The 19,692-nt window shown below is 50.7% G+C and overlaps 1 protein-coding gene and 1 pseudogene across 2 annotated transcripts; one reads left to right on the forward strand and one right to left on the reverse strand.

Annotated features, from left to right (window-relative positions):
* The window catches only part of LOC144155501 (uncharacterized), a 339,376-nt pseudogene that overhangs the window by 93,127 nt on the left and 226,557 nt on the right, over positions 1–19,692 (reverse strand).
* LOC144167028 (uncharacterized) lies at positions 9,645–19,305 on the forward strand. 2 transcript variants are annotated; one of them, XM_077696427.1, is made up of 5 exons: positions 9,645–10,029; positions 10,277–10,315; positions 12,103–12,126; positions 17,656–17,861; positions 18,919–19,305. In XM_077696427.1, the coding sequence occupies exons 1-5, from the start codon at positions 10,005–10,007 to the stop codon at positions 18,973–18,975; spliced, it is 351 nt and encodes a 116-aa protein (XP_077552553.1). In that variant the 5' UTR covers positions 9,645–10,004; the 3' UTR covers positions 18,976–19,305. The 2 variants fall into 2 exon arrangements, with proteins under 2 accessions (XP_077552553.1, XP_077552559.1); XM_077696433.1 differs by lacking the exon at positions 12,103–12,126.

A 19,692-nucleotide genomic window follows, 5' to 3' on the forward strand; every position in this document is an offset into this window, starting at 1 on the left:
GGAAAGTGAGTAAAAGAGCCCGATGTACTAGAAATATAACTCAGTAGAGTGGATGCTTGGGCGTGTTGGTAATTCATACTGGAAATAGGGGTTCACAGCGCGGGAGACAAGGACGACGAAAAACACAAGACGAGCGCTGAACTTCAACAAGCTTTATTGACGATAGCGCCCAGAATATATACAGAAGCGGAGACACAAAAAAGACAAAAAACAAGATAAACAAGGCGGAGGGCATGAAGTCACACTTATGCATGTGTTTAACACAATCGCGACGCATTCAGATAACGGCGTTCGTTATTGGAAAGTGCAACCGACGGCACACTGATGCACAGCTCACCCAGTCGCTGTATCTGTTCAGCTTCTACGATCTCGCGTGTTAGCTGCTCACGGTGTCTGTAGATGATTTCACATTTGTTAAAGACCGGAACGCAACCACAATCTCGACAATGAATACCCAGATGGCCCTGTACTGCGGTATTGACATTGTAATAGTGCTCCTTTAATCTTTCGTTTAGGCATCTGCCCGTTTGGCCGACATACTTCTTTCCGCAAGTTTTTCGCTTCGTAGATGACTTTCTCATTCTTTTTTCTGATGGTCAGAAGCATGAGAAGTTGGCGTGTGCTGTTGCCGATGTGCTCTGCATTTTTGAAGACTGCCTAGCACCTCTTGTCCTCACCCACGAACTTCCGGTCGATGGGGAGTTGAGATTTTTGGATCTGAAGCTTAGCATTTCTACTGCTCACCTGTGCTGGGTCTATGAGCCCCGGGCAAACAAACCCCTCCTGCCTTTTCTGTCGGCATATTCTAAACTTGTCAAACGCGGTATCGCAAATTTATGTTTCACCAATGCCCTGCACAAGTCTTGTAGCCACTCTATGGAGCCTAGCCTTCTCACTCAGGCGTCTCGCCTGAGGAGCGCTGGGTTTCCGGAGTCTCTATTGGTTTCCGTGGCCGAAAAATTGTTAAAGAAAATTAAGCAGGGAGAGAATGCCACGACAGACTGCGCTGACGAGAAAAAGCCTCTTGCGGTGCTGCCATATTTGCACAAAATTTCGCACGGTTTGAAGAAAATAGGCAACAAAGCGAATGTCAGAGTGGTGTTCTCTGCCCCTGATAAATTTATCAGGGCTTTGCAAGCGCGTAAATTCCCGTGCCGGACGAAAAAACACTTGCACCACCAAGCACAGAAAGCCCTTTGTTCCTTGCACTGCTGGCGTTGTTTATGTCATTTCGCTCACTTGCGGAAAGAAGTATGTCGGCCAAACGGGCAGATGCCTAAACGAAAGATTAAAGGAGCACTATTACAATGTCAATACCGCAGTACAGGGCCATCTGGGTATTCATTGTCGAGATTGTGGTTGCGTTCCGGTCTTTAACAAATGTGAAATCATCTACAGACACCGTGAGCAGCTAACACGCGAGATCGTAGAAGCTGAACAGATACAGCGACTGGGTGAGCTGTGCATCAGTGTGCCGTCGGTTGCACTTTCCAATAACGAACGCCGTTATCTGAATGCGTCGCGATTGTGTTAAACACATGCATAAGTGTGACTTCATGCCCTCCGCCTTGTTTATCTTGTTTTTTGTCTTTTTTGTGTCTCCGCTTCTGTATATATTCTGGGCGCTATCGTCAATAAAGCTTGTTGAAGTTCAGCGCTCGTCTTGTGTTTTTCGTCGTCCTTGTCTCCCGCGCTGTGAACCCCTATTTCCAGTATGAATTACCAACACGCCCAAGCAACCACTCTACTGTGCATCGGTAGGCTCGCGACGGACCGGTCTACGCCTCGGCTCAGCGCTCGAGTTCGCCCGTCGCCGCGAGTCCCATGGCCGACCAGCCTCTGCACCCCGGAGCCCCGAAACACGTGAGCTGCTGCCCGGCGAGGCCGTCTCCACCTCGTCGTGACTTTCTGCCGTTCAACCGGCGGGTTCTACTTGTCTCGTAGAGACTTCCTCTTCCCGCGCCCCCTCCTTCGGAATTGTTTGTCGTATCGGGTTAAGGTATCCGCCTTCAGTTTTTTTTTCTAGCGTCACTCGTAACTAACAATGTTTGTCCCCTAGAGGGTTTTGCGTGTTGTGTAATTGTTAGTATTTTTTTGGTAGTTGCGTTGTTGAGGTTTAAACAAGTGTTTGCCTCTAGAGTGTTTTTGCGTGTTGCGTACTTGTTAGTACTTTTGTTGTAGTTGCGTTGTCGAGGTTAAAACAAGTGTTTGCCTCTAGAGTGTGTCGCGTACGGCTGTCTGAGTATGTTTTCGAGGTAGAAGGTTAAGTCGTAGGCCACGGCGGATTAGTGCCTGCGCGCACAGGCCGATGGCATTGTGAAGGTTTTTTTCTCTTCTTGTGTCGGGCGTTGCCCTGTAGTCTTTTTGTTTGTACAGTAAACCTATATAGTCCAAAACGTAGCCGAGCATCTCCGTTGTGATTTCCTTCACCCCAGCAATCTCGGCACACGTGAAAACTCACGGGCCGACCACCCTGCTAAAATATAAATAACTGTTGTCTCGCGCCCCTCCTTTGGTATTTGCAAGCGGACGCAATTACTCGGGGGAGGAGTTTGTGACACATACTGATATTCGGTGTTGACGATTGCAAGGCACGAACAGTTGTACTGGCTAATTCAGTTATGTCCGCCCGGAGGATGACCCGCGAAATTCGAAGTTTTTCTACGACCTGCCAGTCATCAGAACCAGGGAGCGCAGCGAAGCAAGGGTCGGGATTGTCCGATGGGTGGTGCTCATCTCCGGGGTCTAGGCGGGGGGTCTGCGTCCAGCACGCAGCCATGGCAGGCACCGTTCAAGGGTGAGGCCTCCGAAATGAGAAGATCTGACGTACCGAGGCCACGCACTACCTTGAAGGCGCTGCGCTGTGAAGTCCGCTGGTCCGTCGTTCCCGGGTTTCACGGCACCAGAAATGTTATAGAACGGGACGCGGACGCGAGGCCATGGCTGAGCCGGACCGAGTTTTATTAGCTTCCTTCTCGTCCCTCCGATAGTAATGATAGTTGGCGGTTAGCCGCCTTTGTCCTCTTCCTCTTCCTTACTAAATCTGCAACAAATATAAAGCGGGTAGCGCGCTGCGGCGGTTTCGTCAGCGCTCGCTCTCGTTCGACTCCGCGTGACTTTACTTGACGACTCCGTGCTTGACTTGATTCTTCCGATGAAGACGTGATGGAAGCGACGGTCCCTTCAGCGAGTGGGCTGACACAATCCAATACCAGCGTCAGCTCAAACGCTCAAGGCAATGTTACGACTAATTGAACCCCCCGATGCGTCGTATCACATCCGGGTTCCCTCGCGGGAAGATGGGCGTAATTTTTCTACTCGTTTCTTTCCTACCCAAGTCTGCTCACGACATTATCTCAAGCAATCGTGACTGCAGCCGCTCGTGCATGTTTTACTGCAAAACAGTATATGTCTCACCCCCCCCCCCCCCCTGGTTTTCATTCCGGTGTCATCGATTTACTCGGCGCCGCTCCGGGGCTCCTCCTCACCGCTGCTTGACACCCCTTCCACAACTATATTCCCCCTCGCCTCCACCGATGCCTCTTTGGCAAATTGCGTAGTCGGCAGCTAACGGAGGTATGCGGTTATCAGATGATTCCGAAAAAAAATTACCCCACCTTCCCGCGAGGGGAACCCTGTGGAGATGCGACGCATCTTGGGGGTTCACTTGGTGTTTCCGTTGGGTTGATTCTCTAATTGCGTGAAACGTGGGAGGAACGCGTATGATGTATTCTTTATTTAACACGCGGCGTAACGTTAACGATGACGAACTTGTGGTCGCTGAAGTGTACGGGTAGTGGATGGTGAAGTAACGGGACCACCGTGCAATTTGCAGCGAATATCAAGTCTATGCACGTGCCCGAAATCGGAACGCCGGTGCTGGAACGACCGCGGCTATGACGCAACGTGGCGTGGCTATGACGCAACACAATCCAACACAATTCACTTTAATCCAATCCAATCCAAATCCAATCCAAGCCAAGCCAACCCAATCGAATCCAATCCAATGCCCCTCGCGAGAGAGTGTTGGCTATCGGAGAGGAGAGGTGGTGAGCGGCGGAGAGCGCAGCTCGCGTGGCGAGGAGAATGGGGAGGGGTGTGGACGGACAACAACAACGCCGTATGGAGCGAAGAGGCGAGTTAATCAGATGCAGTCGCATCTAAAATAAACAGAAGCACGGATGGGCGCCAAAAAATGCGCTTACGATTACTACACTCCCTAATATGAAATTTGTGCGCACCGCGAGCTGCGGTCTTCTCGGTCACGGCGCATTTCTGCTGCGTCTCAGGAAGTGTTCGCGTAATCAGCGAACGTACGGCGGCGTGCGCTACTCTGCTGCTACCTCGCAGTGCGCCGCCGCCACAGCCGGCCAGCATGTTGCAAATCGTGTTTGAACCCCCCGCGCAAATTTCACGTGGTTCGGATTAGCCCCGCACAAAGGAGCAGTGAGCATGTTTGCATATCGTATTTGAACCTCCCGTCCAAACGTCACGTGGTTTGGATTAGCGGAGAATGGAACAGTATCTGGGGAAACTGTCAGGGGGAGGGCGCTCCTTAGTGGCGACACATGAAACATGTGTGAGGGAAAGGCAGTGAAAGAGATGGACGCCGTAGCCGCACGTGTCGTACTCCACATCACCCTTCGCTAGACGCTCTTCTCCGTCTTCTTTCTTTCATCGCAGCTGCATTCAATCACTCGGTTACGCGTATATAAACAGACCCCGCCCCGCGAAGCCCAGATAACGGCTGCCAAAGGGCTTTCCCCTAAAACGACAAAAAGCCGGCGTCGCCGTTTACACCCAAATTCACTTCGCCAAGTAGCTGCGAATCCATACCGGTAGAAAAGAAACTTCCCCAGTTGGAACGCCGATTTGAGCCGATATTTCCTTTTCACCTTGGAAGGCCTTCCGAGCGACATTTTCGCCGGTGTCTTTCGCGCCTAAGTATGCGCCATCACCGGTTGCCGGTTTATGCGTGCGCGGTTTGCGGGTACAAAAAGGGGGGTGTGCACTCACAGCTGGGCTGCATGTCGCTACCGATGAAATGCCGCAGGTGCTGGTATTTAGATGTCGAAATTACATGGCTCAATGCGGTTAGTCGGCTGTCCTCCTCAATCGAATGGTTCGCGTGCTGGTTGATGTGGTACACAGACATCTTACACACACAGTAAGGTGCATGCGAGGGGGAAGGGAAACGGACAGCCACATGTTTGTACGCGAGAATAGAGCTCAAGGGCGTCCAGGTTTTAAATCGTAAGAGGACGGATGTATGCTGTTCGTTTGGAGGAAGTAGAGCAAGAATCGAAGCTTTGGCCCGAACACAGACGCGAATGGGTGCAAAAACAACTGAACCCTTCGGGCACCACCATTACCGCCTCAAGTCCAGCACGCGGAGTAGCGGCGAATCCGTCCCGGATGAACAGCAAATGGACGCTCGGAACGCCGGCGTGAGCCAATATCCTTTCTTCAGAGGGCTTTCATGGAATATTTACGACGGCGTCTGTCACTTCTAAGAACGAGCATGGGTGGCATGTCCGTTGTGCTGGTGAGAGATTTAAACATGAACGCTAAACGGCCCAATGGGACCTGTCCAGAGTCCATAGTGGTAGTGCGGATAGGGTTTGTGTGTTGGGCTTTGTTCAGATTACCGACGCCAAAACTGTATCGTAGTTTATGGACGTAAAAAAATTCCATGTCACACAGTTCAGTTGCGTGAGACGTGAAATGACCTCATTCTTTAAAGTTATTACGACAGTTGCGGCAACAGTCTGAACCTGGCCTAGACAAATAGTAAGATGCTTACGACGCGAGAGAGACACAGGCAGTTGCATGTTTATCTGCAAGAACAAAGCTTGGATCCGTCTGAGGTTGAATGAACCTCAGACGGATCCAAGCTTTGTTCTTGCTAATTGGCTAGGAAATATGCTCCATCGCAAATTCGATAAACGTGTTTGCGATAAACAGTCCACTCCGTGGACTGCGTCCAGCTTTGCAGGTCCTCCTTCTTCACGGAGTGAAAAGGCACTAATTTTTTTCTGTTAGTTCTCAATCCGTGAAGGGGGCACAGAGCGCACAAGGTCCTTTTTTTTTTCTCGCTGAGCACAACAAACAAAGTCTACAAATGCCACTCACGCTTGGTGCTAAGATCAAGAGACCGAAAACACGCTGAGCTACCGCCCACCCTTCCATCTACATTCGTTGCTTCTTCGCTCACCAGTAACAGCTGAGCAGTTCCCTTCAGAAAATGTCCTGCTTCAGAAAATTCCCTGCTTCACCCATAGCATTTGCATTTTTCTCGAACTTTTGTTATGCTAAGCTTTATCACATGGCACACATCTAACACAGCAGAACGTTTTCCGAGCGCACATATTGTGAAAGTAATTTTTTTAGGAAATGGGGACTTACGTCACGCATTCACAAATTACACGAGGACAATTTACACAGTAAATACCATGTTGCCCCGTATCATTTACAACAGCGCTGTCGTCTGTCCACTTTCTACTTCTCGTGTCTGTATCTAGTCTGTGTTACTTCAAGATGTTAGAGAACCACTAGCAACTACCCCACTGTGGATCTTTCTATAGCTTGACTTTGCTGGCAGATATCTTAAACACACTGATTACTTCCCAGGGTCTGGAGCTCCACTTTTGTTTATGCTAAGTTACGGAATTAAGGTTTTCAAGAAACCGAAATTTTCAGTGCAATTGCCTCTATGAAAGCAAAAAAGTACAGGGTCAAGGTTTTTTCGCTACCTGTCCATAAACATTAAGCCTAAACATGTCAGCCCGCCTTTCTAAACTGCAAAGAATTTTTTTTCCCAGCTGCTCTCTTAGATGTGGATCATTTCTTTTAGTTTAAGATTGGATACAACCTAATATTTCTAAGGCCGAGGGCTACTCAAGCCAAGTGCCTTTGCCAATGTTGCCTTCCAATTCGCAAATGAAGCCCACTGTTCTCACCATTGTCGTGAAGATGTGATCCCCTCTTTCCTTCACCAAATAGGGCAGCAAAACCGGAGCGCTGACACCTTTCACATCTGTAAATAGAACGACGAAAACTAAAGTTGCACAGCCGTACCCAACTGACAGAAACCATTTACATCGAATTATCCTGTATGTCGAAATCTTTCTGGTAACAGTATTGTTGACCGGGGCGGCAGGGAAGGTGAGCATTCCCTGCCGCCCCGGTGGGAGCATTCTTGGGGAGCATTCAAGACCGGCCAGTGCCGCTTCTGCGACGACGATGTCTGTGCCTGACTGAAGCGCCTCCTCAATTTGTGCATCACTACCTCCGGCGCACCACAGAGTAATGTCATCAGCATAGAGGCTATGTCTAAGACGTGTAAAGCTCTAGGAAAGAAACTTGGCGTGCAGGGCAACACAGTCATTAATAATAAGCCTCTTTCGAAAACCCTCCCAGGCGTGCCCTCGCGGCGTGGTATTGTCCTCCTTTCCAGCCAATTGCGCGCGGCTCATATCGTTATACAAACGACGCATGAATTTTCATTTCAAACACTTGGAGCATACGAGCAAAAATCTTGAAATGTACATTTTGTGAAGAGCATTGGAAGCCTGACATAATTTATAAAAAAGAGGATACCAAAATCCCCGCAAGTGCTGATAACCAAGATACACAGTGGGCAACCTAGAGTTGTCAGTGCGCACTTTCAACGCGTTATTGTGAAAGCTTCATTGCGGTTTTCAGGAGTACGAAGCTTGACAAGATTACTCTCTCCGATGTCTTCTATAGAAAAAAGAAGCATTATTAGCAAAGAGAACAACTTGCGGGTCATCTTATTGGAAGGCCATGCACTATGTCAGGGCACGGCTGGGCTTTGTTATCTAGTGTGTTGACCGTGGAAGCTTGATGAGACCACGTTATCAGGATGCGAAAAAAAGAACAGGGGTGAAGTTAGACCAATGTCGAGTACGATGCGTGTTTTTTTAAAAGTACCTTCCTCTTGCCGCTTAGCCGCACGTCACCGCTGCATCGTGGAGAAAGCCCGCCGCCGGGAGCGGGGACAGCCGTTGCATGTTTGCGGCTGTCAGTCGCAGGGGCTCGAAGTGCCATACAACTGGTTATAATTTGTTGCAAAGTGGGAATTCCTCATTTTAAACAAGGCATAATTACGTGGTGTACCTGGAATTATCAAACAAAACTTCTCTTTTGTGTTTTTGATTTTTAAATGCTTCGAAAATATTTGAATTGATTCGCACTAGTCTAAACTGTCAAAGCCAAATCATAGTGTTATTCACCTTAATATTGGAAGGTTTGCAAAATTTGCACACCGGTATACTCTCCATGATTTCTCTCCTTCAGCCAATGTCATTATTTCCAGGGCGCTCCGCACCAAGGGCAGTATTTTTCTTTACACATCCACAGAAATTGAGCCACTGCTGTAAGTGCAAAGGGTCTCTGGACAATTGTTTGTATTCCACTCTTTCTCATGCTTGGACTATTGTAGAATTTTTATAGTATTATGTTCAAACCTTGTATAATAATCTGCAGTTGGAGGAGTTGTTCATTACAGTTCCTTCTGTACGCATTGATAGAATGCACTATTTAAATATTCGTCACTTTTCAGTGTTATCACTGGGAAATTAGAATACTACTTCGATGTGCAAAAGTATTTTGGGAATAAAACAAGGTAGGAAGTGCCAACACAAAATTTTGGGTGTTTTTAGTATCCACCCATCCCATGAAACAGTCTACTAACTGTTTTCCCGTTTTCAGGAAAATAAAAGCAGCTGCTGCAGCAGTGTGCGTGGATTTCAAATGCAACTGCACATGCATGCAAACAGTGTTGAGGCCACGTGTACCGCGCTGTTGCTGCTAGAAGTGTGTGTGAATATCAAATTTGTAGCAGCGAAAGAGATACGAATTGTGAAAACTGACTGAGAATCAAATGTACTATTTTTGAATGCGAATACCTTTGCTGCAGTGTATGTGCTGCTTCTACAACATATGTGAAAAAGTTAAAACAGTCAGGGCTTTACACATCTGATTAGTGTACTAGGGCATGATATTAAAATTGTACAAAGTAAAAATCGGTGACTAAGACAAGATGGCGAAGCAGCAGAAGGAAATTTTGGCCTGCATTGTCATGAGGAAATACGGCTTTCTCAACATGCTGTGAATACAAGCAGTATATTTGACTGGTCCATCTAGTCATTGAGAGGATGTTGGCCGAGCATGCTAGTGGCTGGTATGACTTCACTGCAAACGAACAAGTAATGAATCAAGTTTTTTCACTCGTCACCCACTCAGGCAACTTCTTTCTGGCTTATAAATTTTACACAAGTTGCATACCACTTCAACTAACGTACACCATAGTTTAGCATACACTCGTTTTTTGCAAGGTTTGCCCCTGTTACGCTTCGTAGCACAGCCGTGTTAATCTTCGTTATGGCACGTGTTATGCTTCGTAGCACAGCGCGGAAAGGGCTGTCGAAAGGGGCCCGTCGTGCACTGAAGCTTGAAAGTTCGCATGTCGTGTGGCAGAGCCAACTTTTACTGCTTTTGACCGTACAACTGTTGTGAATGGAATGGAATTGTCAACGTATTCGGAATATAAAATATAAGCACACCTATACTTATTTCGAGTAATGTGGCACCTTTGCTTTCTATCAGCGTCCTGAGATCGATTATAATATCACCTAGCGAGCAGCTGCCAGTGAGTAAGCCCCCTTTCCTCCGAAGGTCATTTCGCATGACCAGGAGCATTGTGCCTGCTGTAGGAAACTTGTGGAAACCCTTCCATTAATAGTGGAATCGTGACGGAACTCTAGTTAATGCAGAAACACCTATTCTGCCCCCTTGTTTCCTTTTGAACCTGCTGTCGTAGCTTCAGCTCTGGAAATAGTCACGATGTGCGCAGCTGACGCCCTGTCCTGCCCTTCACGCAGCGCACCCGATTTCAGTGCAGCGAAAGGCTCAGCCCTTTGACGGAAGAGGCCAGCTCCAAGTTGACGCAGCCGCAGCCCAGGAGGGCGTCTGAAACTTCTATGTCGCCTTGGGCCGCCAAACACGGTCTGTGCCCCTTTCCCTTCCCTCCCGTGCGAAGCCTTGCTGACATCCTCGCATGGTCTGCTCATAAGCGGCAACGTAATGGGCGGATAACCCGAGAACATCCAAATTGTCATTCAGTCTTGGTGAAACGGAATTCTGTACGCATCCAGCCTCCGCTGTCTTTGGAGTCTTTTATATTGTTCATGCTGTCATCTGTGTTGATCCCTGCAGCACTTGCATTGTTGCTTTCCTCTATTCTGTCCCGCAGTGAGACCCGCCCTAGCTCTTCGGGACTCAAGCACGCCCGGTAATTATAACCATTATTCAGTACGCTATGTAGTGCTTGTTTGTGGCCGTTCTTTTTTTGTACTATGTACTCGTTGCATTCACTGTCGTTACGGATCTTCTCGGCTCGGAAAAGCTGTTTGCGCCTCCTGCGCTGCATGCTGTCTCAAGCTGAGTACTCCTTACAAGATGGGCCCTCCTTCTTTGTTTAGTGACCATAGAAATGTTGGTCACTGCCCGTCTCTCTCGAATTCCATGTGCGTCCGAGCTGGTTGCCAAAGCCATTTTAGAGCCCAGTCGTGAAGTTGCTCCTTTGCCCTTGCTGAAACTGAAAGTTCGCATGTCGTGTGGCAGAGCCAACTTTTATTGCTTTGGTTCCGTATAACGTAGTGTTGGCAACTAGCGCAGTAACGTCCACGAAGAGTAACTGCTGGAACTTTTTGTTAGCACTGCACCCCTGGTAGTATAAAGTGTAAGCTTGATCTGTTTGCTTGAATGTATGTGCTGAAATTGTAGACAATACTGCAGTTATTTGTGACCTTCTATTTTATGCTGTTTCATAACAAATGCTGTGCGGCAATTCTTAAAAGACACTGAAGACATAAATATTTGGCGTTATGCAGTAGCCTCGGAGTTTTTTCGGCAGCAAACAACGCTTTAATCACCGAGAAGTGCAAAGCCTAAGTGTACTGCCAAAATTTTGATTCTGCCACTGCACCGCTCATGTCAGCACTGATGTATTAGACGTAGATACCTAAAAGGGAGATTCAGTATTTTGACTCCATTTAGCATCCCAACACTGCCATCCAACAGTAATTGTAAGGGAACCTGAGTGGAGGCCATGCCAAAACACGCTTCTGCAGCTGAACGCAGAGGTCATTCCAAAACACCCTTAGTTACCATAGACCTTCTTGTATGGTGCAGTGATGCCGCTCGACAATAACTCCGGTGCTTGTGTACTGTAATCCTGTAGTCAAACATTGAAACAAGCAAGGTCACTTGAGTGGCGGAATCATTTAAAGGGGCCATGAAGACAAAATACAACTTTGGTTTATTAGAAAGAATGTTTTTAACGATAGCAGTGCCTGTTTTATTGAAAACTTCGAATAATGGAGATGTTAAAACATGTAATGCAGTGGCAACTTTCCGGCAACTTTTCTCTGACGTCACAGAACATTGTTTGTGCCATTGGCAGCCGGCGAACTAACCGATCGCTGAGTCACATGAATGGGCGATTGTAGTGCGGCATCTAGTTCTGTTTGATCGCATCATTTTAATGCTAACAGTTAACACACTGAAAATGGTTTTTAGTGCTTCCCCAAATGACGTCACCCTAGCCCATAACACGTGTTACTGTAGCGCGAAATTTGAAAGCTTTTCAATATTCTTTTGCATTTTTTTGGTTAAGAAACATCGTTCGTGGCTGGAATGTAGCTGAGTGAGGTACTAAAGCCTAGTTCTTTAAATCAAACAAGGTTGTTTTTTCTCTTCGTTGCATCTTTAAGCCAGTTCACCAGTGTCGCGGCGGAAAATTGTCTGCACAATGAGTGTTTCGCAGCGCTCGCGGGTGGTAGTACCGTATATTGGTGCATATGCGTATTTTTATTTGGAACTTTCACTTAGATATTTTACACTTGTGCTAGCAGGTGTAACATTTTTATGGCTTTTTATGGCTTCATTGCACCCTCCCATTGACGGGCTTTAAAATGCAGCAAAAATTATGTAAATCTAGCTAGTGGCACGAAAGTTTGTTTGGTTGTAAATAACCGAGGGAAAATGTTTGCATGACTGCGTTTCCTGCGTTTCTAGAGGACTTGGGAGAGTCACAGCCTGGTAAGTGTATTCACCAGAGGGCTACAACGTTTTGCAAGTATTTTTTTTTTTCAAAACTGCTCGATTATAAATACAAATAGCACACGAAGAAATTCCCAAAAATCAATTTTTTTCTCAAAAGCAGGGGCCCCCTTTATGTGCACTGGGAGGGGGGGGGGGGGGAGGGAGGTCGAAAACTGGAAACTGTGGTCTTGAGGTACCTCAGGTCCAGGCTATCCCTCAATGCCACAGGGAGAAGGAGGTGGGGGTAGTTGTAGCTGATTAAAGAGAAGAAATTGATTGCTTCATTTCAGACAAGAGCTCTTGATGACTTGTGTTTCTGAAAAAACTTCTAGCTCATCAGGGTGCACGCCAGTGGAGAGAGAGAGAGAGAAATGACCTTTATAAATTCGTCCTGCGAGAAAGGTGCGGGTCAGGCCACGCAGGGCTTCGCTGCACCTCGTCTAACTACCTGCGCTAGGTAGGGGGCGGAGCCTGAGGCGTCGTGCCCGGCCGGCCGCGCGGGTTACTCGGATCGCCCGCGCCGTCGCCGTCCGCTCGACCCCCGCGGGGGCCGGGAGGCGAGGGGCGCTGGCTTTCCTTTCGCCGTTGCAGCGCCAGAGCTGCCTCGAGCCGCTGGACGGCCCTGAGCTGGTTGCCGTGCTCCGGGGAGCCGATCAACTCGCGAATGTCCGGAGGGAGGCGGTCGCCTCCGTCGCGCGCGCACTGTTCGTTGCAGCTCCACATGATGTGGACCAGGTCCGCGGGCACTCGCGCACACACACAGCACTCGGTCCGCTCGTAGAGTTCCGGGCACACGTGGCGCGCCAGCGCCGGCGTGAGCACGGTCTCGGTCTGCAACTGCCGCAGGAGCACCGCCTCCTCCCGGGACAGGCCGGGGTGTGGAGGCGGAAAAGTCCCTCTTTCGCGTCTGTACCACCGGAGCACTTCGCCGTAGGCGACGAGGGGCTCCCCTGCGTCTTCGTCGTGGTCGTCGTCTGCTTCCTCCCCGGAGTCTTCCGGGGTTCGGTCGAGGCGGGGGGGCGCGGTCCGGCACGTGGCGAGGACTCGGGCCGCGGCGTCCGCCTCTTCGTTGCGGTTGTGGTGGCCGTTGGGCAGCTCCCGGCCCGCGTGGGCCGGGAACCACCGGATGCTCGTGCTGTTGGCGGCCCCCTCCCGGATCCGAGAGAGGAGCCGCGCGGTGCTCCTGCACACCGTGCCCCTCGCGAAGTTGGAGATCGCCGACTTGGAGTCGCTGAGGACGGTCCGCGTGCCGGGCAGGGTCAGGGCTAAGGCGATCGCCGCCTCCTCGGCCTGCCGGGCGGTCGCGGCCCGCACGCTCGCGGCGTTGAGCAGTTCTCCCGAGGTGGCCTTCAGGACCACCGCCACGAAGGTATCGGCCCACTCGCGGTGCTTGGCCGCGTCCACGAACACCGCTCCCTCGTCCTCGTTGTACGTTCTGGCGAGCGCGCGCGCCCGCGCCGACCGGCGTTCGACGTTTCGCTCCGGGTCCACGTTCCTCGGGAGCGGAGGCACTACGATACGGCGTGCGACGTCGTCTCGCAGCGGGACCAGCTCGTCTTCCGCCGCGGGACCGAGGGGCGGGCGGAGGCCCACCCGTTGCAGGATTTTGCGCCCGGACGTGGTGCTGCCCAGGCGCTCCAGCTGCGATACGCGCTGCGCTTCGCTGATCTCCACCAGGGTGTTGTGGACCCCCAGGGACAGGAGGGCGGCGTTGCTCGTGCCGTTCAGGAGGCCCAGGGCCGCCCGGTAGGACTTGCGGATGGCAGCGTCGATGCGCTCCCGTTCCTGCGCCTTCCACTGGTGAAAGGCGCCCACGTAGGCCACGTGGCTCACCACGAAGGCCTGCAGCAGTCGGAGGACGCTGGCCTCGCGCATCCCCCTCGAACGCGTGGAGATCCGCTTCACGAGGCGCGTGGCTATGCCCATCTTCGTGATCATCTTCTCGATCGTGGTGCCGTTGCCGTGGTTCGAGTCCACGTGCATGCCCAGGACTCGAACGCTGGGGACCGACGGGATGGCCGTGCCGTCTGCCGCTCGTACGACGATGTTGCGCTCCGCCTCCGCGGCAGCGCGCTTTCGATACCGGCCCGGCGGGGGCAGGATCAGCAGCTGCGATTTTTGCGGCGAGCACCGCAGACCCGTGCCCGCCAGGCTGGCCTCGATGGTGCGTACCGCCTCCTGCAGCGTCGACTCGATGTGGCCGTCACTGCCGCCCGTGACCCACAGGGTGATGTCGTCGGCGTAGATGGAGTACCGGACGTCCGGGAGCTCGTCCAGGCGCCGGGCCACGCGTCACCAGGTTGAACAGGAACGGCGAGATGACCGAGCCCTGCGGGGTGCCGGTGCTTCCGAGCTCGCGCTCCTCCAGTTGCGTGCCCCCGACCTCCAGCCGCGCCGTGCGCCGGGACAGGAAGGCTCGGATGTAGTCGTAGGACCTGCGCCCCAGACCTAGGCGCGACACCTGGGCCAGGATCGCAGAGTGTCGCACCTTATCGAAGGCGCTCTGCAAGTCCAGGCTCAGGATCGCTCGGTTGTCCGCCGTGGGCCCCTCCGGGAGCGCCAGCACCTCGTGTTGCAGCAGCAGCATGGCGTCCTGCGTGCCGAGCCTCGCGCGGAAGCCCAGCATCGCGTCGGGATACAGCTCGTTATCCTCCAGGAACCGCTGCCACCGGGCGTTCAAGACGTGCTCCAGCACCTTGCCCACGCACGACGTGAGCGAGATGGGGCGCAGGTTCTCGATGCCCGGCGGCTTGTTCGGTTTGGGAAGCAGGATGGTCTTGGCCTTCTTCCACTGCTTGGGAAGGCTGCCCGATCTCCAGCACTCGTTGAAGTACTTGGTCAGCGTCACCACCGCCGCGTCGTTCAGGTTGCGCAGCGCCTTGTTGGTCGCGCGATCCGGGCCCGCGGCCGAGCGGCAGTTCAGGGAGCGGGTCGCCTGGCGGACCTCCCACTCCTCGATGTCCCGGTCGAGGGAGGCGTTTGGCGGCCCGGCGTAGTCGGCATGCGTTTCGTGAGGGTTGGTCGGGAGGTACTGCTCGTTCAGACGCTTGTGCACCTCCTCTTCCCCCAGCTTCTTGGTCGCGGTGTACAGGATCTGCGCCATGCGGTGACGCTGATACTCCTTGCTCTTGCTCTCGTCCATCAGGTGCCGCAGCAGCTTCCAGGTGCCGCCCCGGTGGAGCTGCCCGTCTGCCTCGCCGCAAAGCTCGTACCACTGCTGCGCGCACAGCTGGCGGCTGTATTTCTCGATCTCGGCCGACAACAAGAAATTTTCAACCATTTGCGTCCTGCTAAACGAGAAATCCGCGTCTTTAATGTTTCCATATTTGAAGCTATCCACGGTTTAACTGCTCTGCTATACATACATCTTTCAGGGATCAAAAATAGAGGTGCGTGAGCCATCCATTTTCCTTTCACTCTCCACTGACGTCGCACGCCAGTGGAGAGTGAAAGGAAAATGGATGGCTCACGCACCTCTATTTTTGATCCCTGAAAGATGTATGTATAGCAGAGCAGTTAAACCGTGGATAGCTTCAAATATGGAAACATTAAAGACGCGGATTTCTCGTTTAGCAGGACGCAAATGGTTGAAAATTTCATGTTGTGGTCGCAGAATGTGAACAGACACATTTGATCAAAAAGCGAAGCCAGAAAAGCAGCGGCAGTAGCGTAGCACACGGCACGGAGACTCGTCTCGAGCGCGTGAGTTCAGGCGTTTATAACTTCAGTACCAACAAAATAATGCAACATGTTTTTCGGCTATGTTGTTGGCCCACAGGAGGAGTCTCGTTTCCCCGATATTGAAGATACTAGAGCGGAAGCGGAAGTTTTGCTATTTTGATTTTTTAAGTTGCGTATTTTTATAAAAAACACAGCAGTCATTTTTTGCGTATATTTATATTTTCCTTATCAAGCCATAATTTAGATATGTCTAGAAATATCGGGCCGGTATTACGTATCAGAAGTTGGTCACTATATCAGATACGGAGATAGAGGGTGTTAAAGTGAGCGACAAGCTAGCGTCTGGTCCGATTTCACATTTTTTTCTGGATCTTTTGTGCACAGCAGAATGCAAAACTTGTTTCAACCTGTTTGCCATTTTGTTGTAGTTAGTTTTGAAACAAATTTTAGTCAGAACAATTACACATTGCCGTGCACAAAGCCCCAATGTTGAAAAAATTACGCCCACCTCCCATCGCGGGAACCCTGGTGTGATGCGACGCTGAAAGGGGTTCCATTGTGCGTTTCCGCTGGGTTCCATTGTGCGTTTCACCCGAATTGCGTGAAACGTATGCGCAGCGCGCCCGAAGGAGAGGAGACCGCGGAGAGAGAGGGCGCTGCACATGCGGACAGCACGCTTGCGCCGCGCGCAGCGCCGCCCACCGGCGGAGTGAGAGAGCGTGCCGCACTGCGCGCGCCACAGATGTTGGGGGAGAGGGCGCGCTATCATGGCGAGAGGAGGAGGGGCGCAGCTGTGCGGACAACGACGACGACGGACGCACGCAAGAGCAACGTTACTAGAATAAGCTTGCGCAGGAGTGACAGAGGCGCCGGCAAGAGATGCTCTCAGCGTCGCATCTAACGAAAACTGCAGCCGCCGAAACCGCGTTTCACCCGCGTCACCTTTGCGAGAGGAAAATGGATCGACTTTGTGGCTTGCGCTTAACTGATAAAGATATGAGAAAGAATAGAAAAAAATGCGTGTGTGCACGCATGTTCGGTCTCTCGTGGAATCAGCCCACGAAGCCTCCTCCAATGCAACTTGAGTAAGTCAGTCCGAAATCCGAACTGCTTTGAACATGTCGGAATGGCGCAATCGGATGGACGTCGTCTTCATAACTCGAGGGACCTAGGTTCTATTCCGTACATAGGAAGCGTCTTTTTTCTTAGGGCACTTATTTTATTTATTTATTTACAAGATACTGCAGGCATGAAGCCCAAGCAGGAGTGGTACAGGCAATAAACAGGAAATACAAGAACCCTGGTACAAATACAAGAACTTGATGTGCTTTGTGGAAATCCATTCTGCAAGTTGGCTTTCCTGCAGTGAGTTTTGGGCGTAATGCTTTGGATTTTAGACTTTGACTTTGGACTTTGAAGACAGTGGCTTTGTACCAGAGAAAGCTTCTCGTTTCAACCATCTTTCACTTCATCCACGGTCTAGATAATTGTCAGAGAAACGTGGCTTTTCTGCAGTGCGTTTAGAGGCAACGTCGCCATCAGCGAGGCATAGAAAACTTCGCTTTAATAATTCATTTCCGTTTAAGTCTGTGCATGTAGAGATTATCAATGTAGGGGGAAGTTGCTTTGGGCATCCCTGCAAATGAACACGTTGAAGGGACAAGTTTTTGAGCGCTTGCATTTTTCTCGCCAGTTACAAGGGCAACGTCTCAATGTTGGGTGTGGGTTAAAGACTGCCATGGAATTCATAATCACCACATACCCATTCCAGTGCACCTTGCATGCCAGGCTCTTCCTCCCTTTCTCTTTCAGTAACCCTAACCACCGTATCTTGTTTGTCGCCAGGCGCTTCGGCCCAGGGCTTAAGCAGCCCATTTTTGCCCCCGACTCGTGTCCTCGACGTGGCGTTCGTCGAGACCCCCAGCCCTATTCAGGTCCTGGGAAGGTGCACCCCGTCGCCACGGAAGGTGGCAGACTACAAGAACAGCCCACCCGAGGAAAGGACTCCACACGAGCAGCCAGCCTTCAAGTCACGGCCATCGGAGGGCGTGGTGAGTGCCTGCAGATTAAGCACTTGCGCCGGAAGCAAAGAACCTCAAAATTGTGTTAACTGTAGTCGGGCACTGCAAAGTTGTCTGGGTACAAATGTAAGGAAGGTTGCTCACCTGTTTTCGGACATTTTGGTTCCGCTCCTGTTCTCACTGTTCGCCAATCATCTTTTTGGTCCTGAAAAAATCTGGTTGGTGAAGAGCAAAACTGAAACTAAGTAGAAAAGGCTGAGACGCATCAAATTTGACTCCATTCTGCTAAAATTAGAGACCTTGAGGACAAAACATCATTGCTTTGTTGCGAGTATTAGGCTGCTCGTGCCATACCACAATTTTTTTTCAATGGGAGTACTGCTCTATTATAGAGGGATGAAAATGTTCAAAGGGGGTGGATTTTCAATTGCCTCCTTAGTGCGCCTTTATACAAGTTAGCAAGCTTGAGGGAGCAGCCAAAAATGGATGCACTAACTATCCGTGAGCTTTTTTGTTTCTTTTGACCGTGAAAGCAGCTAGAATCAGCCGACTTGAGCTCATCTGAACTCCCAAGTCTTTAAAAATTTTGGACTGCAAAATTTTCCCCACTATTGCCTAAATTTGTCCCGCCATTACGAAATCCACAAAAAACATTCAAGAGATCCCCACAGCTGTTGGAAACAAAATGTGGTTGCTTATCGGCACAACGATGGGGCAGAGGCAACTCGGGGCGCACTAACTCGACAGGTAGGTAGAAAAGGCGCCATGGGAAGTGGTGAATGAGCTTATTAGGTGGCTTCAAGTGTGATGCACTAATGAAAGGTCTCAAAATACGAAAATGGCTTACACTTTTATTTCGGGCACGGGAACTAAGATGCAACCTGAAAAGTTTGAGGCACCCCGGGGAAAAAATTACTTGATATATCTGCCCAATTTTTCAATAAAAGAAAGCTTCCCCTTTTTTTCGTGCATAAAAAAAAGGGGGACAGTTGTGTAACCTTTCTTGGCTCGATCCTATTCTGGACGATAGGCTGGGGACATGGCAGGGGATCTGATAAGTGATACGGCCGCCATCCCACCTGCCCAGAGCGTCGGCGTACAGCAGGATCAGATAGGAGGTGGGGACGGCCCTCAAGATGGATAGGGCGACATGGAACAGAAGTGCGCAGCTGTACTCTACGTAGCGGGCCCTCATCCGAGTGGGAATGCTGCCCTTCATCCCCAGCAGGACTACTGCGTCGACGAGAAGCAGCCTAATGTCAGGAAGTCACGGGGAAAGAAGTTTCAGGGAAGGAAGAAGGCCTCAGAACCCACGGAACCTGCTTCTCCCCAACCTGCCGACCCTCGCCACGAACCCGTGGCTGCCGGTTGCTCTTCGAGTGAGCGCTTCTCACTCTTCCCTGGTTCTTTCATTTGTCTCTGCGCGCGCTACATAGACCGTCTTATAAGTCTAGCTGTGCTACAATAAAAATAGTCGGCAAATATAGAAAAAGAAAACAACTCGGATGGCTGGTGCCACTTTTCCCACAGTGGCGTTCCTTGAGAGAGTATCACTTGGTTGCATATTGTGATTCCCAAAGCATTGCTGGCTGTTCTCCTGTGACATGTCCTGCAAAATTTCAGCTGAAATTGCTAAATATACCGCTTGCACAGCTTTGAAAAGTGTAAACAACCGGTTGAGAAGCTCACCCTTGTGAGACAGAGCCAAGGAAGTCTTGTGTCGTTTAGCGGACAGGGAATCACATGCAAGACAACAAATCAGGCCTTTCCGCATTTCCCGCCCTATGCGAAATGTGTCATGTCCCCCCCCCCTCCTCCAAACCGGCTGTAAAATTCATTTCTGCAGCGCGGCTGTCTGTGG

Source organism: Haemaphysalis longicornis, unplaced genomic scaffold (genome assembly GCF_048455015.1).
Source record: "Haemaphysalis longicornis isolate Haplotype H1 unplaced genomic scaffold, Haemaphysalis longicornis Haplotype H1 scaffold_1, whole genome shotgun sequence".
NCBI lineage: Eukaryota > Metazoa > Arthropoda > Arachnida > Ixodida > Ixodidae > Haemaphysalis > Haemaphysalis longicornis.